The 25,806-nt window shown below is 42.6% G+C and overlaps 1 protein-coding gene across 1 annotated transcript; it reads left to right on the forward strand.

The window, feature by feature from the left end:
• Nucleotides 1-3,737: 3,737 nt before the first annotated feature.
• LOC310929997 (SLIT and NTRK-like protein 3) lies at nt 3,738-20,788 on the forward strand (the record flags this gene model as incomplete). Its single annotated transcript, XM_083892880.1, has 6 exons — nt 3,738-3,979; nt 4,064-4,315; nt 4,545-4,660; nt 5,561-6,493; nt 8,329-8,548; nt 19,655-20,788. Exons 1-6 carry the CDS (start codon nt 3,764-3,766, stop codon nt 20,786-20,788), a joined length of 2,871 nt encoding a protein of 956 aa, XP_083749006.1. The 5' UTR covers nt 3,738-3,763.
• Between the last annotated feature and the right edge of the window lie 5,018 nt (nt 20,789-25,806).

Consider the following 25,806-nt stretch of genomic DNA (forward strand, 5'->3'; position numbering starts at 1 on the left):
ATGAAGACACCATAGATAGATAGATAGATAGATAGATAGATAGATAGATAGATAGATAGATAGATAGATAGATAGATAGATAGATAGATAGATAGATAGATAGATAGATAGATAGATAGATAGATTTTCTGCTGCGCTGTCACCACTCACACACACACACACACACATCATCCTTGTTAACATGACGATGCTCAGCTGTGGGCGACGACTGCTGACTCGTCCACTTGGGCTCGACCGTTGACTGTGTTTTCGTCTTGAGGAAGAAGAAGAAGAAGAAGAAGAAGAAGAGGAAGAAGAAGAAGAGGAGGAGGAGACGAGCGTCCAACAGAAGCAGAATCTTAAGTGGACACAGATCCCCGTGGTCTATCGTGGAGTCAGGATTGATCTCCTCTTCTATATAAGAAAGAGTGTGGGGGGTGAAGGGGAGGCTCTGGGGCCCCCACGGCGATAAACAATGCATTTCTGTGGACGGAGAATGAGCCTGTGCTGAGACTCTGTGTGTTTCTATCGTATTCCAATTTGTCAAACACTATTGAGCATGTTGGCCTAGATTGTTCTGTGCCGTGTGTGTGAAGGGTACACGTGTTTGATTAATAGGTGAAATTTCACTGAAGAAATCACTTGGTTTTCACGTTCTGAAAGGTTCTTCTGAAAGGTTCTTCTTTATTTAGGAAAGGGTTTTTCAGAAGCAAATGGTTCCAGGTAGAACATCAGTCCTCGTAGAAGGACCCTTTTGGAACCCTTATTTCTAAGAAATAAAAGTGCTAAGTAGAACCATTTAAGGTTCTTCAGCTTGTCCTCGTAGGAGAACCCTCTTGGCTCCAGGTAGAACCTTCCACCTGGAACCCTTTTGGAGGGTTCCACCAAGAACCCATTTAAAACCCTTTATTCAGGAAAGGGGTTTTAAAAGGTTCTCTGGATCAAAATGGTTCTTACTGGAGCCATTAGTGTTACCAACCCTTGAAAAACCCTTTCTTCGGGAAAGGTTTTTTCAGAAGTTCCAGGTAGAACCTCAGCCCTCGTAGAAGACTTACTTATCTGTGTCCTCAGAAACTTCATAAAAAATACAAAAAATAGCTCACTCAGTAGAATTTAATTCTACTGAGTGAGCTATTTTTTGTTGGAAATGTATCTCAAAATTCAAATGTGTCCTTAAACAGATGTTTATACATGTTAAGCTAACTTGTGTGTCAGTTATTGTGATCACAAAATCTCTATCTCTACGTGTTGAGGCCTGTTTTTATGGTTTCAATGATCTCTATAAAGGTATGTGGTTTTCGAGGATTGACCCACAATCCTCTGCAGGATTACGCCATGTTATTATTATTATTATGAAATGGTACACTCCAGCTGCCTGTGTTCCTGTACTTGGCAGGCTCTAAAAGCAGACTTTCTTTTTTGTGTGGATACGGTTTGACCTCTCTCTCCTCTCTCTGCTCACATTGTTGTCGACGGTGAGCTGGCTCTGGCTCTGGCTCTGGCTCCAGCTCCGGCTCCGGCTCCGGCTCCGGCTCCGGCGTTTGGACGTGATCGATATCACATTTCAGTGTTTTTTTCGCTGTGAGCTCTCGTTCCTGAGTGGCAGCCTTGACTGACTTCTTACTGCTTACGCAATCCCTCTCTCTTCCTCTGTTTCCTCATCCTTTGGCCCATTACTCTTCTCTTCATCCTCGTGTCTTCCTTCACCTTGTTCCCATTCTTTCCTCCTCCCCTCGTTTTCCCCCCTCGTCACAATCATCTCAGTGATTGCTCTTCCTCTGCGCGGTGGCTGATGTTTTCACTCCTCGTCTAACTCGCTGCTGTATGATTACAGCTTCCATAGCATCGTGATCATTATTGCATTTCAGCGTTCAACGACGTGTTTTTTATCCAATTTGGATCTCATTAAGTCTTGAGAGGAAATCTCCCCCCCCCACCCCCCTCACCCACCTCTCATCTCAGCTGTTCCTCTCTCTTTCCCTTTTTTGTGTTTCCTGGACAACTGCGACTGTTGTTATTGCAGTATCACTCTCATCAGCATCGAGTTCGTGTTCCCTGCCTCATTACTGCGCCGCCTTTCCTCCTTTTCCTGAAAGAGAAAAAAATAGAAATGTGAGAGAGTTTTGATTCGCAGTGACTCGTTCCACTCCACTGTCATTATCACAATAATGATTATGACAAGACGCGATGGCGGCTGATAACATATTCCGCTGATTTATAATATTGGGTGTTTTGTCGCTCGCATCCGTCTGTTGTCTGATTGCCATTCATCTTATTAAATGGAGCAGTTCATTAGACAGAAGCATTGTGAGGCTGATTTGAATTCACCCCCCCCCCCCCACACACACACACACACCACCCCTATTCAAAAATGCATACATTAAAACAACAACACTTGCAGCGTGACATTTTCTGTTCCAGCAGATGAGTGCATTCATTATCTATGGAAGAGGATTAGGGCCACACTGGAAAGAAATATTGGAGTTCTGACTTTAAACTCAGAATTCTGGTGTAAAGTCAGAAATCTGAGAATAGTCAGACTTTAAAGTCAAAATTTTGACTTCATTCTCAATTCTGACTTTAAAGTCAGAATTCAGAATTCTGAGAATAAAGTCAGAATTAAAGTCAGAATTCTGACTTCGTTCTCAGAATTCTGACTTTATTCTCAGAATTCTGACTTTTTACTCAGAATTCTGACTTTAAAGTCTGACTATTCTCAGAATTCTGACTTTAATCTCAGAATTCTGAGAATAAAGTCAGAATTAAAGTCAGAATTCTGACTTCATTCTCAGAATTCTGACTTTATTCTCAGAATTCTGACACTCAGAATTCTGACTTCGTTCTCAGAATTCTGACTTTATTCTCAGAATTCTGACTTTTTACTCAGAATTCTGACTTTAAAGTCTGACTATTCTCAGAATTCTGACTTTAATCTCAGAATTCTGAGAATAAAGTCAGAATTAAAGTCAGAATTCTGACTTCATTCTCAGAATTCTGACTATTCTCAGAATTCTGACTTTAAAGTCTGACTTTTCTCAGAATTCTGACTTTAAACTCAGAATTCTGACTTTATTCTCAGAATTCTTACTTTAAAATGCAGAATTCTGACTTTATTCTCAGAATTCTGACTTTTTACTCAGAATTCTGACTTTAAAGTCTGACTATTCTCAGAATTCTGACTATATATAAATATTCTCAGAATTCTGACTTTAAACTTGAAATCTCTGAGTTTAAAATCAGAACTCAAATATTTATTCCCCGTGTGGCCCTTATCCTCTTCCGTAGATGATGAACACATTCATCATCACTTGTCCTCAGAAGCCGCTCTCAGGCGATGATAAACGTGTGATTCACAGGTGAACGAGCCCACGTGCTCTTGAATGTGAGATTCGAGAGCCAACATTTCATCAGCTGACAGGGTTTTCTCCAGTTTAAATCAGCGTGTCTTGTTTTTTTCCCCTGTGGTTTAAATTCGTCTTACTTATGTTCAACCACGGTTCAGATCACATTGCTGGCGTACGACGGCCCTCACAGTTGAACTATACATCATTATTCCTGTGCAGCGTAATTCCTTCCCTATGGCGCTGCGAGTCTGTGCCGATTTAAATTTTATTTTTGTGACTGCTTCAGTATGCTTGTGATGTATCATCAACCTGATTCATCCTGAAACGCCTTTTAACCGTATGTGTGTGTGTGTGTGTGTGTGTGTAGTGCTGTGAAGGGCCAATGACGGGCCGTAGCCCCAGGCTGCTGCTGCAGAGCTGAGAAGCAGGAAAGCGGGAGGATGCAGTGGGTCACTCTGGCAGTGGCCCTGGGGTGCGTGCGCGTGTCGCCGGCGTCGCACACCCCCACCCCCACGCCCACCTCCACGCACACGCCGCTCGTCGACAACTCCGAGGAGGAAGTGGACGAGCCGTGCTTCGAGCCGTGCACGTGCGAGGTCAAGGAAGGCGTGCTGCACGTGTACTGCGACGGGCGGGCCTTCACCAACGTCAGCCAGGTATCGTCTAATATCCTGTCTTTAATGTGGTGCTCATCTGGGATTTAATGAGATAACTCGTCAGACCTCTAATTAATCACTTAGGTGTCACAATCGTGGGTCCGCCCTTTCAAACTCAACCTCCAGAGGAACTCTCTAAGGCGTCTCTATAGCAACGGGTTTCAGCACCTTGGCAACGCGGTGTCCATAAACCTCGGCAACAACGCACTCCAGGACATCCGAGTGGGAGCTTTTCACGGACTGGCCAAGCTGAGGCGCCTGTACCTGCACGAGAACAAGCTGGAGGTCTTCAGGAACGACACCTTTGCCGGGTTAGAGGCTCTGGAATACCTGCAGGTACGGTTTGGAGACGGTAATCCCACACTGATTTTCTATGATTGACAAGGTTTCGTGTGAGATTGTAATAGGCGGCGGCGACAGGAATAGTTATCCGTTCGCAGGTGGTCTCCAGATCTGTGCGACAACTGTTCAAATGAGTGAGAGCGCCTCGGCTTTGTGTTTACTCTGCTTCTCAAATAAAGCAATTACATGTTCATGGCTCTTTTCCCCTCCCGTGTATCTGCAGGCTGACTACAATGTGATCAAACGGATCGACAGCGGCGCTCTGAGGTTCCTCTACAAGCTCCGGGTTCTCATCCTCAATGACAACCTGATCCCCGTCTTACCTGCTCATCTGTTCAGGTTAGATTACAAATGACTTGAACTGCAGAGCTTAAAGTCTGACTTTATTCTCAGAATTCTGACTTTGTTCTCCAAATTCTGACTTTAAACCAGAATTCTGACTTTATTCTCAGAATTCTGACTCTATTATCAGAATTCTGACTTTAAACCAGAATTCTGTCTTTAAAGTCTGACTTTAAACCAGAATTCTGACTTTAAAGTCTGACTTTAAACCAGAATTCTCTCTTTAAAGTCTGACTTTATTGTCAAAATTCTGACTTTAAAACTCAGAGTTCTGACTTTAAACCAGAATTCTGACTTTAAAGTCTGACTTTAAACCAGAATTCTGACTTTAAAGTCTGACTTTAAACCAGAATTCTGACTTTAAAGTCTGACTTTAAACCAGAATTCTGACTTTAAAGTCTGATTTTAAACCAGAATTCTGACTTTAAAGTCTGACTTTGTCAGAATGCTGACTTTAAAACTCAGAGTTCTGACTTTATTCTCAGAATTCTGACTAATTCTGACTTTAAACTTATGACTTTAAACTCAGAATTCTGACTTTAAAACTCAGACTTTGACTTCATTCTCAGAATTCTGACTTTAAACTCAAAATTCTGAGAATAGTCAGAATTCTGAGTTTAAAGTCAGAACTCAAATAGTTTTTCCCCGTGTGGCCCTTATCCTCTTCCGTAGATGATGAACACATTCATCATCCCTAGTCCTCATAAGCTGCTCTCAGGCGATGATAAACGTGTGATTCACAGGTGAACGAGCCCACGTGCTCTTGAATATAATTTATTCCACGACTGATTTGCACCGACGCGAGTCCACGTTTCTGTAGTAAATCGGCAGATTTTTCTGTGAACCAATGTCTTTTTCCATCCAACCCACATTACTATGCCCCTCCTCCTGCACCAGATCCGTGTCTCTGACTCATCTGGACCTGCGGGGAAACCGCCTGAAGAGCCTGGCGTACGCCGGGACCCTGGAGTACGTCGGTCGCTCCCTGATGGAGCTGCAGCTCGAGGAGAATCCCTGGAACTGCGGCTGCGAGGCGGTGCAGCTGCAGCAGTGGCTGGGTCAGATCCCCTACACGGCCGTCGTCGGGGACGTCACGTGCGAATACCCCTTCCATCTTCACGGCAAGGACCTGCGGGAGATCCCGCGGAAGGAGCTGTGCGCGGTCCTGCTGGATAAAGAGCTTCAAGGAGAGGGCGGCGGCGGCACGTCGACAGGGTCACAGCCCCAACATTTGCCTCCCATCTCCAAACCAAACTCCCACCCGGGGCGAGTCAGACCGACTAAACCGTCCTCCATGGTGCACGGCTCTCGCCAGAACACTCACACTTCTTCCACGTCGTCGTCCTCTTCCTCCGCAGAACGCAAAGACAGGGACCGCCACCCTAGGCCGACTAAGAGGCCGAGGCCCTCGAGAATATCCCCGACGCCTCGCAGCCTCATTCCCAACCAGAACCCCCCGGTGGCCGGCTACCAAACGCGACCCCCCATCCCCATCATCTGCCCCCTGGGCTGCACGTGCAACCTGCACATCACGGACCTGGGCCTGACCGTCAACTGCAAGGAGAACGGCTTCGTCAACGTGTCGCAGCTCACGCCGCGGCCCCTCAACGGCCGCAAGCTCTACCTGAGCGGGAATTTAATTCAGAGGATCTACCGCGCCGACTTCTGGAATTTCTCCAGCCTGGACCTGCTCCACCTGGGCAACAACCGCATCTCGTACCTCCAGGAGGGGGCGTTCTCCAGCCTGACGAGCCTGAGGAGCCTCTACCTGAACGGCAACAACCTGGAGAGGCTGAGTCCGCAAGTGTTCCTGGGGCTGCAGAATCTAAGGTAGGCACTTCAGGCTAATCTGGTTCTCTGTCATTTTAGCTATTTACACATTTGTACGCAAATTAATTGTGGCTGTCGTTGTGGCGTAGCGTGACGCAGAACATTTTGATTAGCATTATGAGTCTGATAGGAATGAAAGGTGGCCATTCTCTTGCAGGAGTGTCTATCGTTAGTCACACTTCTTTAATCAGTCCAAGTGAAGTGCGAGCGCCGGCGTTGAGTGACAACGTGGAAATTGCATTTTCTTCCCCCTTCATTTGCATACAGAGGTGTTGATATGGCGGCGGATGATTCCAGGAGTTTGGCTCGTCATGGAAAAACAAACGGGCAGAATTATGCATATGTAGCGCTGTCAGATTACGCCGGCACAGATAATTCCTCTGTAAATAATGTACGGCAAACGTCACGTAAACCCTTTTGATGCTGTGCTGAGCCGTTATACCTTCATATGGGCTCGTACCAATGTTCCCCAGGTCCTATGTTCCACGTTTTACCCAAAAAAGGTCCTATGTTCCCCACTTTGTATGTGACAGGGGAACATGGGACCCTGACTTTAAACTTATGACTTTAAACTCAGAATTCTGACTTTAAACTCAAAAGTCTGACTTTATTCTCAGAATTCTGACTTTATAGCCTGACTTTAAAACTCAGAATTCTGACTTTATAGTCTGACTTTATTCTCAGAATTCTGACTTTATAGTCTGACTTTATTCTCAGAATTCTGACTTTAAGTCTGACTTTATTCTCAGAATTCTGACTTTAAACTCAAAAGTCTGACTTTATTCTCAGAATTCTGACTTTTTGGTCTGACTTTATTCTCAGGATTCTGACTTTGAAACTCAGAATTCTGACTTAAATTCTCAGAATTCTGACTTTAAGTCTGACTTTATTCTCAGGATTCTGACTTTGAAGCTCAGAATTCTGACTTAATTCTCAGAATTCTGACTTTAAGTCTGACTTTGAAACTCAGAATTCTGACTTTATTCTCAGAATTCTGACTTTGAAACTCAGAATTCTGACTTAATTCTCAGAATTCTGACTTTAAACTCAAAAGTCTGACTTTGTTCTCAGAATTCTGACTTTATAATCTGACTTTATTCATAATTTATAATTCCTTCCCTATGGCACTCTCCAATTTAAACCATAATTCTGACTTTAAAGTCTGACTCTATTCTCAGACCCAAATAACTTTTTTTTTAGAAAAAGGGTTCTTTGTTCCGCGGTCACATACAAAACGGGGAACAATGAACCCAGGGGGCACGGTACGGCTCTCCTTCATATTCAGTTGCGTTTTCACTTCAGAAGATCTGTTAATTTGACTATTAATCAATAATAAAGATCCTCTCAGGACGTCCAAAAGTTTTCCTCTTAACCTCTCGTTAGCCTTTGTTAGCGACTCGGGGGGCGTGAGAACCTCGGCATTGAAAAACACTTTAAAAATTCAAAGTATCTTGAATTTAACATGATGATGGTGCATGCCAAGGAAAGTGTAAGCAGTCATCAGAGTAAAATTACACAATATAATTCTCTACTGATCATCTAATCAGAGAAGGTGCAGATTAAATCAAATTTCTGTTATGAGTTGATGTAATTACTATTCTGTGGTGCAGTAGAGGTAAATTACCCACAGAGCAAAATGAACAAAAAAAAAATAAAGCCATTTAAAAATTCATACTGCGCTCTAATCATGAATCAAAAGTAATGTTTTTGCACCCAGCCGAGCTCAGATAAAGACAGATAAACACATGACCTCAGTGGCTTCTTGTAACGCCGTTATTTCCCGTTATCTCACGCTCTCCAGTTTTAATATCTTAACGCCGTCTCCTTCATCGCAGGTTCCTTTATTTCGAGTACAACGAGATCCACGAGATAGATCCCGGGACGTTGGACGCCATGCCGTCGCTGCAGCTGCTGTTCCTCAACGCTAACCTCCTGCGGAGCCTCCCCCTCGGCGTGTTTTCTGGAGTTAATCTGGCTCGACTCAATCTGAGGAACAACCACCTTCTGCAGCTTCCCATGGAGGGTGTTCTGGAGCACCTGACCAGACTCGTGCAGGTTGGTACCACACTTTAAACGGCGCTCGGTCATTGACCGTTAGCTGGTAGTGACAAGGGTTTGTGTTCACACCTCCGCTGTTAATGCGTGAGTGCAGTCGAACTTAAACTTAACTTAAAAATATGTTAATTAATATATGAGGGAATGGTTCTTTGCGCTCTCTCGTTCGTTCTTTGCGCTCTCTCACTTATTTGCACTCCCTGATTTGTTCTTTGCGCTCTCTCGCTTGTTCTTTCCGCTTTCTGGCTTGTTCTTTGCATTCCCAGATTTGTTCTTTGCGCTCCCTCGCTTGTTCTTTGCACTCTCTCGCTTCTTTTTTGCACCCTCTCGCTTGTTCTTTACGCCTGATTTGTTCTTTGAGCTCTCTCACTTGTTATTTGCGCTCCCTAATGTGTTCTTTGCGCTCTCGCTTGCTCTTTACGCTCCCTCACTTGTTTGTTGCGCTTTCACGTTTGTTCTTTGCGGTCTCTCGCTCGTTCTTTACGCTCTCTTGTTCGTTTTTTTGCGCTCCCTCATTTGTTCTTTGCACTCCCTGATTTGTTCTTTGCGGTCTCACTTCTTTTTTGCGCTCTCTCGCTTCTTTTTTGCGATCCCTCATTTGTTCTTTGCGCTCCCTGATTTGTTATTTGCGCTTCCCCACATGTGTGCTGTCACTTGTTTTCTGTGCTCTCTGGTTTAGTCTTTGCGCTCTTTCGTTCATTCTTTGCACTCCCTTGCTTGTTCTTTACGTTCTCTCGCTTGTTCTTTGCGCTTTCTCGCTTGTTCTTTGCGCTCCCTGATTTATTCTTTGCGCTTCCCCACATGTTCTTTGTGCTCGCTCCCTTGTATTTTGTGCTCTCACTTGTTTTTTTGCGCTCTCTTGCTTGTTTTCTGCGCTCTCTGGTTTAGTCTTTGCGCTCTTTTGCTCATTCTTTACGCTCCCTTGCTCTTTATTTGCACTTTCTCATTTGTTCTTTGCGCTCTCTTGCTCGTTCTTTTCGCTTTCTCGCTTGTTCTTTGCGCTCCCTGATCTATTCTTTGCGCTTCCCCACATGTTCTTTGCGCTCGCTCACTTGTATTTTGTGCTCTCACTTGTTTTTTGCGCTCTCTTGCTTGTTTTCTTCACTCTCTGGTTTAGTCTTTGGGCTCTTTCGCTCGTTCTTTACGCTCCCTTGCTCGTTCTTTGCGCTCTCTCGTTTGTTCTCTTCACTGTTTTTCTGCTGATTGGCCACTGAGTTGACTGAGTCGACAAAATGATTCTATAAGTATTTAATAAGTATCTAGGTTTTATAATCTGGAAACGTTAGATACTTACAATTATTTTCTCTGATGTCGGCGGGGAAAACTTTCAGAAGAAGTTCCAGACGGACAGCGACTCAGTGGCCAATCAGCAGGCAGCTTCCTGAAGCCTGGCAACAAACAAAGAACCAGAGTATTTTCAAACAGTCAAATACAATATTATTGAACAATTAAATCGACGTTCTTTCACTTCTTAAAAAGCGCTGATTGATTGTCACTGCAAAGAGAGCTTGCGTCATCGCAGCTTGAAAACAAACACAAGCTTCGGTGTTGGATGAAGACAAAGTGCATTTAAAAAACTTCTGGCAGCTCCAGATCTCCTGGTCTGCAGCTCAGCAGCTGTTTCCTCTGTCATCTGAGTCGCCTGTTGTTTGGAGAGCTCTGCTGGGGCATGTGGGACCGTGGATGTGCCTCAGGTAGTCTAATTGGAAAATTGCAATTGTCTTAATTTGCATAATTGGTCTTAATAAATCACCAGCTAAACTGGGAGAAAGCTGAACCCCGCCTCACACACACACACACATTCTCAAGCATGCGTACACTGCACAGTACGTATGAAATTCGCTGTTTGTTCGCCGCGCACATTTAACAGCAGCATTAAGCGGCGACATGCTGTACACCAGTGTTTACCAACCCTGGTCCTCAGGGAACTCTGACCTGTCATGTTTTACATGTTGCCCTGTTTTTTTCAAATAATTTAATGTTTCAACTTTTGTTTAAAAAAAAAAAGAAGAAAATCTAAAATGTTATGTTTTAACTTTTGTCATTTAATTTAAAAAAGAAGTTATATTTCTATTTTTTTTTTAAAAAGAAAAAATGTTTAAATCTTTGACTTTTTTTTGTTTCAACTTTTGTCAAAAAAAAATTAAAGAAATGTTTATGTTTCAACTTGATTTTTTTCCCAAAAAATATGTTTAAACTTTGACGATTTTTTTGACAAAAGTTGAAACATTAATTTTTTTGGAAAAAATTTAAAGTTGAAACATTGCATTTCTTTTTTTATTTTGACAAAAGTTGAAAACATTTTTTTTAATGTTTTTAAAAAGTTAGATTTACATTTTTTTAGGTGCAGTGTTCCCTGAGGATCAGGGTTGGGAAACACTGCCGTACACAATGTGCCAATAAGTGCCGAGCCTGAGGTATTACGATTTTTTTTTCGTCCACATTTAGTGTAAGAATCTTTTCTTAGAACGAGGCAAGGTGTGTGTGTGTGTATGTGTGTGGATTAGCCTGAACGTCGCGGTGGATTTCCTTTTCTGCAGAAACCCTGACGTGAGGATAGAGTGGGTGAGGCTGTTTGTAAGTGTTTGCTAGAGGGAAGGAGGATGACTCTGGTTTACGGTGTATTACAGTTTTGTGCTGCGATGTCCGAGAGCATTAGAGCATTTACCAAAATGCAAGTAACACCGTGGGCCATATTCATAAAGCACCAGCAGCGTCGTGCATTGTAGTGCTGAAAAAACCCTGCGGCAGAGTAATTGAATACATTCATTTATCAGGTTGTTATGACTGTGACAAAGCCACATTAGTGCTACCCGTGGTCTGTAGAAAATAAAGCGACATTGATATCACCTGTTGACTTTCTGCTGGCCTCTTTGACGCTCGGTAAGTGGGATTTCTGGGCACGGGCATATGTTTTTGCAGCCAGTGTTTGCACAGTAAAAATCAGGGAAAAAAAGCAGAGGCGGTTCTAGAGTCTGTAGGGGCCCTAAGCAAACATTCCCAGGGGGCCCTTCCTTCCAACCAGTGTTCATCACCATTATGTTATAAATAATCTGACACCAATGAAAAATGTATGAGTTCAAAATATATTGTTTTTCAAAATTAATGAAATAACATGGAAAAACCTTGTAATTAAAAAGTATGTGGAAATACTGTAAATAGCTTTAAAAAAAACTATATAAACTATATAAAAAAAATACATTACACTGTAAATAATCCTCTCCAATTTCCAACTTGCAGAACGATAACTTCACACAAATTTTGACAATTTTTTTGAAAAAAATATTTTGTTACAAAATTTGACAAAATCGTCATACTATACTATGTCGTCGAAAATTTGACAATTTTTATGAAAAAAAGATTTTGGTACAAAAACGGGGATGCGGCTGGTCACTGCACATTTCAGTAAAAACAGCCCTCAGGCTCCGAGTGTCGGGGGCCCCCTATCGGCTCGGGGGCCCCAAGCAGTTGCCCGCCTTGCCTGTTCACAAACTGCGCCCCTGAATGGAGGCAGTCTGACGCTCACAGCTGCTGCAATGATGGGTTTGGATAATCACAATGCAACAGCATGTATAGCTTAGAGTCATTGTCAGTCAAGTGCAGGATTACACATCTACACCCACAACCGCCGATGACTAATTAAAGACAGAATAAAAAAAAATTTAAAAAATGCTTGGCTATAATTTCTTGACGAGAGAATTCAAAGCAACCTCGTGTTAAGTTGAGTGAATCAGCGTTGAGTAAATAATACAGTGCACACAGTTCACGGGTAAACGCCTGGCTTTCTTAGTGACTGCACTAAGACGGCACTTCCTTATTATTATCATTAAATAAATTTCACCTTGAGTCATGAGAGAAAAACAATTTACACTTTAGGAAAGGTGGATAAAAAAAACCCAATAATAGTTTTTTACTTGACTACAGTATTCATTCTTCAAGTACGAGTTTATATTACCTATTTTTCTTCAAGACTATTGTTGAAAAAGGGGTTTTAAATTGATGTAAATCGCTGCTTGAGTCTTTAAATACTTAAATACTAGCTTGTGTGCTTTTCCATTATATAGCACAGTTTTGTGTATATTACTGTAGTAATGATACGAAACCGAGTAAGTAAAGCCGACAATAAATGATTTATGGTCGCAGTACAGCTTTTTTTCTAAAAATGTCAAAAAAAACTATCGCTGGGCACGTTAACGATGTACGTCAACGCTAGCATGTGGCGCGTTTCCAAGACGACTGACCGGAAAAAGGCGCGCGTGAAGTCATGTTTACTTGACTTGTTGCGTAAAGTACCGCTAACCTTTAAAAACAGAGGCACACATACGCAGTACACAGGTACGCTGGTTATTTGTTAGCGCTGCTCTTTTTGTTTAATAAACAGACCCCTCCAGTTCCACTGTAGGCGCGCTAACAGGTGCTAAAAGGAGCTAACGGAGCTAACTGGTAAACTCATGATGTCACGCTCGTCTTTTTTCGGAAACGCGCCATTGCTAACGCCGTTAACGTGCCCAGCACTAAGCTAGTAAGAGTTCCAGAAACAAGCATTAGCGTGTAACTGTGGTGTAACAGTTAGCTATTAGCTTAGGAACTGAGCTATTGAACAACACAACAAACGAGGCCCATAAAATAATTCAGCTACAATGAATGAAAATCAATAAAGTACACAAACAAAAGAGCTAAAATAAACCAGTCGTTGACACACGGCTGCTGTTTAAACATTAGCTTAAAGGGCGGTTTTTAAAATTCAATGTAACATTTGGGGTCAGTCGATGTTTAGTGATGCGAAACTATGGCTAACGGCAAGCCGGCTGATTAATGTTAGCTGGATGTTAACATGGGCCACATGAATTAAATTAGCATCGATTTTCTTCTGAAACTCATCTGAGAGCCAGGTAGAGTTGATTAACCACTACCAGATCAATGTGACTCTTACTTATTTAATCTGGCCATCATTTATTCAGTACGGGCCGTTTTTGTGACCTGCATGTAGAGAACCTCGAGCTAATGTCGAGTTACGCACAGTTTTTTAGGACGTGACGTGGTCTGTTATTGTATTAGCTGTGTTTCTGTTGAAGCATTAAAAGCCATTAAAAGGCGAGTTTGTTATATGAAATAAAAGGCAACACGGTCCTGAAATTGAGGAGTAATAGTGTTTTAAAAACCACTTCCATTCCTCTAACTGTAGGGATAAATAATAATATTAGATATGATTATTTCAGTGAACTGTGTAATGATGTTTACTGAAGTATTTACGTAAGTTTAAAGGTGCCATATGTAAGAATGTGGCCAAAAACAGTTACTACATTAAAATTCAAAATACCGAGGTCTTTTTGGTTTCGTTTTCTGACGTAACTGGCAACCGGTGGTTGCTCGGCAGCTGAGACTCTACTGACTGCAATCATTGGTAAACGGCGGTAGGTGGCGCCACATGCCAAAACATGATTTGCAATCTGCAAAATATTTTTTTTAAAGGTGCCATATTTAAGAATGTGGCCAAAAACGGTTACTACATTCAAATTCAAAATACCGAGGTCTTTTTGGTTTCGTTTTCTGACGTAACTGGCAATCCGTGGTTGCTCGGCAGCTGAGACTCTACTGACTGCAATGATCGGTAGACGGCGGTTGGTGGCGCCACATGTCAAAACATGATTTCAAAACATAAACATGATTTGCAGTCTGCAAAAGTTTTTTTTTAATGTAAATATTTTGTCTGTACTGTTGTTGTTGGTGAGTTCAGTTTGTTATATGAACATTATTCCTGAGTCTCTGTGACATATTAGGAGGATTTTACGGCCAGTTGATTTAGATTTATTACATAATGCACCTTTAAACACGTACTGAGGTGATGTTTTTTATTCCTATTTTTATACATCAATAGACGGTGAGAAAATATCAGATAAAAGGGACGACACCGAACAGTTTATGAGTGCGTTTCATGTCACAAACGGCACGTAAGTAGTGAATGGAGAACGCACATAAATAACTAATAACGGCACCATTTGAAGTCAGCGTTTGTTTTTCCCTCGGATTAAAAGATCAAGTGTTTGTAGTTTGTGTTTTTTTTAAAGGTGCATTATGTAATAAATCTAAAGCAACTGTCATAAAATCCTCCTAATATGTCACAGAGACTCAGGAATAATGTTCATATAACAAACTGAACTCACCAACAACAACAGTACAGACAAAATATTTGCATCAAAAAATATATTTTGCAGACTGCAAATCATGTTTATGTTTTGAAATCATGTTTTGGTGTCAGGTGGCGCCACCTACTGCTGTCTACGAATCATTGCGGTCGGTAAAGTCTCAGCTGCCGAGCAACCACGGGTTGCCAGTTACGTCAGAAAACATAACCTAAAAGACCTCGGTGTTTTGATTTTGAATGTATTAACTGTTTTTGGCCACATTCTTACATATGGCGCCTTTAATCGATTCACCGCGTTGCACTGACGACAATCCCCTCAGCGGACCAGAAAACGCTTGCTCTTTGCGATTCACTCTCTCTCTCCGACGACATGAAAGTTGTTTCTTTTTCCCGTCTCAAGAGTACGTTGAAGTCACTCGAGGAAAAATGGGAAAATCACTGTCTGAGGTAGAAGTCGACGAGGCATGCAAACGCAGGGTGAGCAGGCCATCAGAGTGAATTATGACTCGGTGAAAAACATCCAGTATCTACGAGTGCATTTGTATATTAATCCACGCTTTCCTGAATTACATATTTTCTTTATTATTTTTTAAAACTACGTCATTTTTTCACACGAGGCAGATTCTTCTTCTTCTTCTTCTTCAAACGTGCTCTTTTTTTCATTCCCATCGCGTGCATTATTCAAAAGACAACGAAGCACGAGCATCAATATGGAGCAGACGACACTCTGGGGCGTCTCATCACCAGAGACGATACGCAGCGGAAAAATCCCCCTGTACCAGAACTTTCTTAAAACCTGCTCATATTATTGACTGGGAGCTAACTGGAGCAATCCTAATGACTGACAGGATATTGCTTTTTTGGGCAAAGCAATCAATTTTCGACGTACGGCTCACTGAGAGAGCATCTTCAATTTTGTTTTTCCCCCTGATGTATTTTTATTTATGGCTCCCGAGTAAATTTTCAACAATTATTGGTTGAGCTTTGATCGCCGTCATAATAATAATAAAAAACCCACAGGAGAACCACACTCATTGACCACTTTATTAGGCACAAAGGACTCAATTACTCCATTAATGGATTATTAATCCACTATCTTGATAATCGGTTAATCAGTTTGAAGCTTTTTCATGATTAAAACAGATTTCTGATTGTTTTAGCAACTTAAAGGTGCATTATGTAATAAATCTAAAGCAACCGATCGTAAAAAATACTCCTAATATGTCACAGAGACTCAGGAATAATGTTCATATAACAAACTCAACTCACCAGAATTCTGACTATTTTCTCAGAATTCCTGACTTTTCTCAGAATATTGACTTAAAATTCGGAATTTCTGACTTTAAACTCAGAATTCTGACTTTAAAACTCAGAATTCTGAATTTAAAATTGAATTCTGAGTTCAGTTTGTTCATATGACATACTGAACTCACCAACAACAACAGTACAGCCAAAATATTTGCATTAAAAAATCATGTTTTGGCAGGTGGCGCCACCTACCACCGTCTACCAATCATTGCAGTCAGTAGAGTCTCAGCTGCCGAGCAACCGTGGGTTGCCTGTTACGTCAGAAAACGAAAACCTAAAAGACCTCGGTGTTTTGAATTTGAGTGTAGTAACCATTTTTGGCCACATTCTTACATATGGCACCTTTAAATGTGATTATTTTCTTCATTTCCTTGCTGCACGTAACAAATAAATCATTAAAAGTAAACCATTAATCGATTTTGAAAATAATCCTTGACGGAAAGCGGTTACTGCGGTTACTGTTGCCTCTATTAGAGCTGCAACTAACCATTATTTTCATAATCAATGAATCTGGCGATTTTTTAATCATTTGGTCCATAAAATGTCAGAAAATCACACAAAAAATGTTGATCGGTGTCTGTACAGAGAAAATATTCACATTTAAGAAGCAAAAACGATCTTGTTTTAATCATGAAAAAAGCTTCAAACCGATTAATCGATAGCTAATCGGATAGTTGATGATCAGCTCTACTCTCTAAAACCTAAGCGATGGTTATAAATGAGACTCAAAGTCACTTTAAATCTTCTCAGTTTGAACTTCGGCAGATTGTCTCGACTATGCCTATATAAATATATATACATATATATGCCTGAATGTATTGCATTGCTGCTGATTGGCAGATTGTTGATTGGCCTGTTAAGATATTTGCATTTATATGCGAGTGGAGCAGGTGAAAGCCCGGTAGTTCTGAATCAAAACAGAACTCATTACTTTGGTTGTGACAAAGTACATTTTCTGAGTTTTTAATGGATTTCTTTCTGATTATGCAGAATGAAAAGTGTTGCACTTATTAAATGGATCCATAGCGTTTGAAAAAGTGTCAGAATGTGTAATGAGTCGACCCAATAAAAAAGCCTCATTATAAAAACAATATCATGTTTCATGCACTTCTGTTGCAAAGCGGCACCGGATTTGTCGGATCGGTTCCATCATTTCCCCCTACCTAACTTGATTGACGCGTTGACAGCAAACAACAACGCGAGGCGACCGGGCGTATGAACGGTAAACTGTGTTGGACACATGCTCCGCAGAAGAGAAGGCGACGGAGCGCACTCCAGATCGGCGTGAAAGCAAACGGGAATAAAACGCCTGAAGAATTTTCCGACTCCGAAGTTACGAAGCGGCGAAAACGAGCTGACATTTTGTCCATGCGGTGTTTATTTAAAATGTCAGCTTGTTTATTAATGCTCAGCCATGCCACATTACAGCCCAAATGGTTCACAATAATAGCAGGGACTTGTAAGTTGCAGTTTTCAGGTGACCTTTAACGCGGCGGAGGTGTCGGCGCGCCATTAAAAAAACGTGTTTTCTGCTCGACTTCCATTCACAATTATGTCTTTATTGAAACCCAGCACGGAAACTCGCACACGTGTTACGCAAAATCAACTTTTTAATCACTTATATTTGGGACTCTGGAGGCCCGATGAGTCGGCAAAGTGTGAAAAAAGATGACTCAGTCATGTTTTTGTGGTCCACACAGGAAGTGAAAACACGCAATGTTGACGTCTGTGTTTATTGTTACATCATTCCTGGAATTGTTGTCACTAAGAGTTCCGCTTTGTCCCTAAAAACCACGAGAGTGCAGCCGAGGGCGATAGTATCCAGAAGAGCGTAAGTCCACGAAAGTGTTCTAATGGCTGCACAGTGCAGCACAGAGTTCTACACACACTTCCAGCCTCAGACGATTTTACGTGTTACTAGAGTCGGCAAACGATGGCTTTTCCAAATGCTAACTGCCGTTAGCTGCCGGAGCCTCAGTGATGCTGCCGTCATGTATAAAATGTAAATCCTCTGAGGCTGGACGTTTGTGGAGAACTCTGTGCTGCACTGTGCAGACAGGAATAGAACACTTGCGCTGACGTCCAGTCAACATTTTATATATGACGGCAATGTGCCGGCTAGAGTCGGCATATGATGGCTTTTCAAAATGCTAACTGCTGTAAGTCTGACGTCAGATTGCGTACGTAAGTCAACATCGCGTGTTTCATCTCCTGTATTTTAAGACTGCGGCGGACCACAACTTTTTTCACACTTTGCCGACTCACAGGGCCTCCAGTCCCAAATATAAGCATTAAACTGGTTAAAAAGCTGATTTTGCATAATATGTCCCCTTTGAGAAGGAGCACTGCTGCACCATCTTGAAAGCCATCCATCCGTGTTCACTGCGAGCCAGTGAGTTCAGTCTAACCGCGTTAGCGGCGGCAGCTAACGTCTGCGCGAGCTCGTTGGGAGCGTGACAGAAGAGAAGCTCAGCTTTCATTGCCGGTGTCGTTGCTAAAGATACGACGGAGCAGATCAGATTTGCAGACAATGCCGATGTGATTTTAAGTGATTCCTTTTGTGGCGTAATCAGCTTTGGTCTTCTCTCCAAAGTACACCGGGCAAAGTGAATATGTGAGTTTGTTTCAGGATGTGCAATCAATAGCAACGGGGAATGAGAAAGAAGGGATTTGTGCACACGTGTGCCCACCTATTGGATTACGGCAAGCGCTGCATCACGCGGCATCTATTGTCGACAAAAACAAAGAACGCTCTCGCTCGGTTTGCGAGCGGCCTCTTATATAAGCTCTGAGTGGTCTTTATTGTAATCCAAAATAAACCCACAACCAGCTGTAGTACACGCGTCAACAGCTTTTTCTGAAGAGCGCACACTTGTGGAATCGTTGTACTATGGGAAATATATCATGACTGTGTGTGTGTGTGTGTGTGTGTGTGTGTAGCAGTTAATTCCGATAACCCTGTAATGACATCATTACATTAATCAGCGACTCTTGCACGGTAAAACAAAATAATAATAATAATAATAATAATTCCGAGAGACACCGAGGCCGTGTTCTATTATGCAAATGAAGGAAAAACTCATTTTCTATGTAATCTTGCAGGTGCGAAGCAAAGGTAGCAGAGGAAGGAGCATTTTTTCTTATTAGAGTCTCGGTTTGTGGATTCTTAGAGCTGCAACTAACGATTATTTGCATAATCGATGGATGGTTTCAGCTCTGCAACATCACAGGGACGTCGTCGGTCACACGATCTGTTCTCGTTTAAAGGCGCCATATGTAAGAATGTGGCCGAAACACATTCAAAATACATTCAAATTCAAAACACCGAGGTCTTTTAGGTTTTGTTTTTCTGACGTAACTGGCAACCCGTGGTCGCTCGGCAGCTGAGACTCTACTGAATGCAGTGATTGGTAGACGGCGGTAGGGGGCGCCACCTGACGCCAAAACATGATTTCAAAACATAAACTACTGTTGTTGTTGGTGAGTTCAGTTTGTTATATGAACATTATTCCTGAGTCTCTGTGACATATTAGGAGGATTTTACGGCCAGTTGCTTTAGATTTATTACATAATGCGCCTTTAAGTGATTCATGAACGTGCATCGCATTAGCAGAACCATCGATTAGTTGTGCGTGTGTTGTGTGTTTCTCCAGGTGGATTTGCAGCAGAACCCGTGGGAGTGCAACTGCGCCGCCGCGCCGCTCAAGCGCTGGCTGGAGGGGCTGAGCGCGGTGGTGGTGGTGGGGGAGGTGGTCTGCCACTCGCCGGAGAAGACCAAAGGTGTCGACCTGCGCTCGCTCTCCATGGAGCTGCTCTGCCCCGAGCTGCAGGAGACGCAGGAGGAGGAGGAGGAGACGGCGGGGAAGGCCACGGCCACCTCCACGGCTGCAGACTACGGCGTATCGGTTGGCTACCCGAGCTCCGGCCTGGGCCCGCTGATCCCCCCCGGGAAGGATTCAATCCCTCTGTCGGTGTTAGTGCTCAGCCTGCTGGTGCTGTTCGTCTCGGCGTTCTTCGCCGCGGCGGCGCTAATCGCCTACGCCGTGAGGAGGAGGGACAAGCTGCCGTTCCGCCGCCAGGGAGAGGTCGACTTGGCCGGCATCCAGATGGAGTGCGGGATCTTCACCGAGCAGACGCACCACCACCACCACCACCACCACCACCACCACAGTCTTCCAGAGACGCCGCCTCTGCAGCAGCCGCCGCAGCCTCTGCAGCCGCCGCCGCCGCCGCCGGAACAACACAATCACGTCTACGACACAATCATGCCCCCGGTGGCCACGGCCAAAGTGTGTAGCAGCGCCGCCGCCTACAAGGAGGCTGTTTCGCCGCAGACATTTGCCACCTCCAAAGACGGCGAGGGAGGATACCGCGCTGCTGCTGCGGCGGCGGGGAAGGACTGGACCCTGGAGGTGTCGTCGGCGCCCATCGCCACGGTCGCGGGCGCGATGGGCCCGCTCGCCGACCTCCACGGCAACGGCATCCTCTGCCCCACCGTCATAGACAGCCAGGGCCCCACCCCCAAAGTGGAGCTGGTGGACTGCCTCTTCAGACTGCCCACGCCGGAGTTCAGAGAGCTGCCGGACGCTAGGTACGCGAGGCCGCCGCCGCCGCACTACCCGCACCCGCAGCAGCAAGACTCTAAACAGGACGGCAGGGGGGCCGAGGCGGCGGCGCTCGTCGTCACCACCGTCGGCCGGGGCGAGCAGGCTGCAGGGGAGCAGCAAGCGAGGATGAGGACCACGCCGGACTACATGGAGGTGCTGGACCGCTCGTACCAGTTCTAACTCCACGCCTCCTCCTCCTCATCATCATCATCATCATCTCCCGCTCGGGCGATGAATCATCCGCTAACAATGACTCGTGTACAAAAGGCTGGCATGACTTTCAGAGAGCAGGACTACACCACACACTATGTTTATACCTGGATAACGAGCTGAGGTCAACTTTTTTTTTTTCTTCTATTTTTCCCCCTCGACTATACCGGCACATGGATTTGGAAAAAAAGGATTTGCTGAAGCCTGGAGGCAGAAAAACTGGAGGCAGCAGCAGCTACTACAGTGTTTTATGTTCATCCGCTCATCCACGCCTCACAACTGTAAAGAAACCAAGGCTCTGTGTGTGCCACAGTGATGGTGATGGTGGTGGTGGTGGGCGTCCACGTTTTCACTCTTTAAAGACCTCCGACATCCAACACAGAGTCACGGACGACGACGTGGAACGCGGAAACGACGCAGAGACGGAAGCGGAAACTATCGAAGTGCCTTAGCAATGAACAGCCAGCAGCGTGGTCAATGCTTATTTTTCTATGAATACAGATCTATTTATCTAAACAAAGAGGTTTGACTACCAACAGATGGCGACGCCGCCGCGGACCGACCGACGGACGACCGAGAATTTCAAAAAAAGAAAAAAAAAAAAAACCCAATCAAAGCCGCCGAATAATTGCATTCCCTGGACGAGCCAAAAATAATAATAATAATAATAATAATAATAATAATGTACCCAAGTCAATATTGGAGTTGTTTGTATGCAGTTGAGTTCATTTCCATCTCATTCAGTTGAACTTAATTTGCTTATCCAGTTGGATTTTTATACAGAGATAGAGCAGAGGGACTATTATTATATATATATATATATGTAGAAGAAGAACTCCTGGAAAAGAAAGGAAATTTGTATTTTTTTGAACGCGAGAGAAACTTAAAGGACGGACGACGACGCGGAAAAAGACTTTTGGATTTCTTAAATCAGCTCGGGGCCACGAGGACCTAGAAGTTATCAAGGTCATTGTATTGATTTTTGTTTTGTTTTTGTATTTCTCTGAGGAAAATTGGAAAAAAAAGGGACAAAAACCAGGAGACGAAGGCTTTTTTTTTTTGTCGTTTAAACAAAATCGACAGACGCTTCTCTTCACTTATCGATTCTCTTTTAAACGGAGGTACCTTTTTAATGCTTTTATCTCCTACCAATAGTAGAGGCAGTTGTGAATATATTTATTCTTAGTTTTTTGGGGGTTTTTTTGCGTGTTGAAGCTCCTGTAAGGGATCATGGTATATTAATGTATAGGATGATTCTGCATCTGGTTCAGCCTTCTTACCGCCGACCCATGAAATACAATAAAGGGTGCTATGTAAAAAACTATGTGACGCACACACACTCACTCACTAACTGACGACCACATGCTCTGACCCCATAAACACTCACTCTCTTGGTCTCTGCGGCTTTAATGGAGCGTGAACAGAAACAGCTTGATGTATATATGGGAGGCCTGTAATGTAAAACTGCAGCTATGGAATATTTTGTAATCGAGTATTCAACCAATTATTTTTCTGTTTATCTAGGACTCAAAATGCAAAAAAATAAATGTTTTAAATATATATATTTATTTATCATATATATTATATTTTAATTTAGTTTTTTTTAAATGTTTTTTAATCTGATTACTTTATTATTTATGATAATTTTTATTACCCCTTTATCATTTTTTAATTATAAAATAATTTATAATAATTAATATTATTTATTTTAAAAAAACGAAAGACATTTTAATTGTTTTTCTTTTTTTAAATCGATTACTTGATTCATCGAGGAATAATCTCTATCTATAATAATTGTTATTAGCTCTTTATACATGTTTTATTATAGATTTTTTTATAATAATTGTTATTATTTATTTATTTTTTAAATTAAATTTATTTTATTTTATTTAAAAAAAAAGAAATTTTATTTTTAAAAATAATTAGATTTCTTTTTAATCCGATTACTTGATTAATTGAGGAATAATCTCTATTATTTATAATATTTTTTATTACCTCTTTTTACATTTTTTATTATAAAATAATTAATTAATAATAATCTTTATTATTTATTTATTTTTTTAATATATTTTTATTATATTTTATTTTTAAAACAAGAAATTTTAATTTAAAAAATGTTTTGAAATTTTGTTTTTAATCGATTACTCGATTCATCGAGGAATAATCGGTAGAATACGCGATAACAAAATTATTCGATAACTGCAGCCCTAGTAAGCTACATTAAATCAGCTAACATCAAAGTTTAAGTTAGCATGTGCCAGCAGCTTTAGCAACTGGATGCTACTGGCTCAAACGCTGAATGCCAAATCACCTTTTTACGGGCGGTTTCACTCTCCGTCTGCGCCATAGCGCTAGCTGAAACCCAGAAGTGCGTCTGCTAAAATGGTCCGTGTGAAACAACGATCCCTGCGCTGAACAGGCCATGCGAGATGGGAATCAAACGAATACTCGAGGCAGAGTTTTTGCCTGAAGGAATGTTTGTAATCAAGTTACTGGAATCACTGGAGTAATCGCTGGTCGCAGTCCGACTGTAAAACTGGTGTTGTTGCAGAGATCAGATGAGAGAGGCCTCAGGGTTCCTCTCACACTCGAGGGGTGGAGATAGAAGCTAATAGTGTGAAATCCACCACATTAATGGTATAAAATCAATACACTCTATCTGTGAGATAAGGACATGTAAGGCTGGTGGCCCCCTGGGGGCTAAGGTCGTGAATTACTCCATCTATTCTCAGCTCGGTTCCTTTCTTAACGATTTTCCTCCATTCCCCTTTTTCCTCCTCAACTTTAATTTCTCCGTGTGATCGGTCCTTCTCTTTTGTTCTTCCCTCCTGTGGCCTCTCATGGCACAGGGGTGGACACACACACAGACGCTGCTGTTCTATATGCTGCTCAGCTAACAGGTAGCTCACACTCAGGTGTGTGTGTGTGCTCTTGTCTTTCTGTGCTCGTGTGGACCAGCCACTGGAAAACCACCTTTGTCGTGGGGACATTTTTCCCTGTGGGGACAAAATGCTTGGTTAAGGTTTGAGTTGTGGTTTGTACCGTGGCCCTGAAGTGCAAATCACCAACACAAATAGGAAAACACGATGACAACAACTGAAACACAACGATAACAACTGCACACGACAACAACTGAAACACAACGATAACAACTGCACACAACGACAACAACTGAAACACAACGACAACAACGGAAACACAAAGACAATAACTGAAACATGAAGACAACAACTGAAACACAACGATAACAACTGCACATGACGACAACAACTGAAACACGAAGACAACAACTGAAACACTACATGAACTGAAACACAACGACATCAAAAACAACTGAAACACAACAACTGAAACACAACGACATCAAGAACATCAACTGAAACACAACATCAACTGAAACACAACATCAACGGAAAGACAATGACATCAACAACAACTGAAACAAAAACGACATCAACAACAACTGAAACATAACATCAACAAGAACTCAAACACAACAACTGAAACACAACAACATCAAAAACAACTGAAACACAACAACATCAACAACAACATCTGAAACATAACAATATCAACAACAACAACTGAAACACAACAACATCAACAACAACTGAAACACAACAACTGAAACACAGAAACATCAACAACTGAAACAACAACTGAAACACAACATCAACAACATCTGAAACGTAACGACATCAACAACAACAACAACTGAAACACAACAACAACATCAACAACAACAACTGAAACACAACAACAACAACTGAAACACAACGACATCAACAACAACATCTGAAACATAACGACATCAACAACAACTACTGAAACACAACAACAACAACTGAAACACAACAACAGCTGAAACACAAAAACATCAACTGAAACTGTTGTGTTGTTGTTGTTGTTTTCCCATTGTGTGTCAGTGATTTGCTCTTCACCGTAGCTTTGGATGATTTCAGAGCATTAACTGGTGATGGTTAAGGAGAACGCTTTGTTTAGACTGTTCACATTAATGGAAATCAATGCAGTGTCCTGAGAAGAGTAGCCCTGTGTGTGTGTGTGCGTGCGTGTGTGCGTGCGTGTGTGTTTGTGTGTGTGTTGTGCCTGATGGAGTTAGTGAGTGAGCTCCAGTCCAGCCTTAATCCTCTAAAGCTGTGGTTCACTCACGCCACATCAGCCTCATTGTGTCTGTAGACAAAGAAGCTCAGTTTAAAATTAAACGCCAGTTAAAGCAACAAATCACTAATTATAGCATCATTTTCTGCATCCTCCCCGTCTCACTTTTAACGCTCCATTCTCAGGAAGAGACACTTTCTGCTCTGGATTTACTCCAGCTGTGTGTGTGTGTGTGTGTGTGTTTTTGCACTGGTGTTTCCCTGTTGTAGGAGTCCATGTATGTGTGTATGTGTGTGTATGTGTGTGTGTGTGTGTTTGACTATCTGACAGCTTTGCCACGGTTCATGTGTTTGGGTCCTGTCAGAGCCGTCCTGTCGCTGTGTGTGTGTGTGTGTGTGTGTGTGTGTGTGTGTGTGTGTGTGTGTGTGTGTGTGTGTGTGTGTGTGTGTGTGTGTGTGTGTGTGTGTGTGTGTGTGTGTGTGTGTGCGCGCGCACGCATTCATTTCCCAGAGTCGAGGATGAAAGAGTCTTTAGACTTCAAACGCCTGTGGGCCTCTGTGGCTTAGATTGCCTCGCGCTCTTCCTCCACCGCTGTGTCATTTATTCCTTTAAAAAAAAAAAAGTGTGTGTGTGTGTGTGTGTGTGTGTGTGTGTGTGTGTGTGTGTGTGTGTGTGTGTGTGTGTGTGTGTGTGTGCTGCAGCGTTGGTTAAGTAGAGATGGCAGAGACATGGCAAGGAGCTGGACAATTAGCCTGATTAAAACATTTTGCATAATAGATTTAGCCTGAGCTGCAACGGGGCAGATCCTCCCAGTGTGTGTGTGTGTGTGTTCTTGTACTTGCGGCATACTGAGGACCAGTGAAGGTTTT

Source organism: Microchirus variegatus (genome assembly GCF_963457635.1).
Source record: "Microchirus variegatus genome assembly, chromosome: 7".
NCBI classification, from domain to species: domain Eukaryota; kingdom Metazoa; phylum Chordata; class Actinopteri; order Pleuronectiformes; family Soleidae; genus Microchirus; species Microchirus variegatus.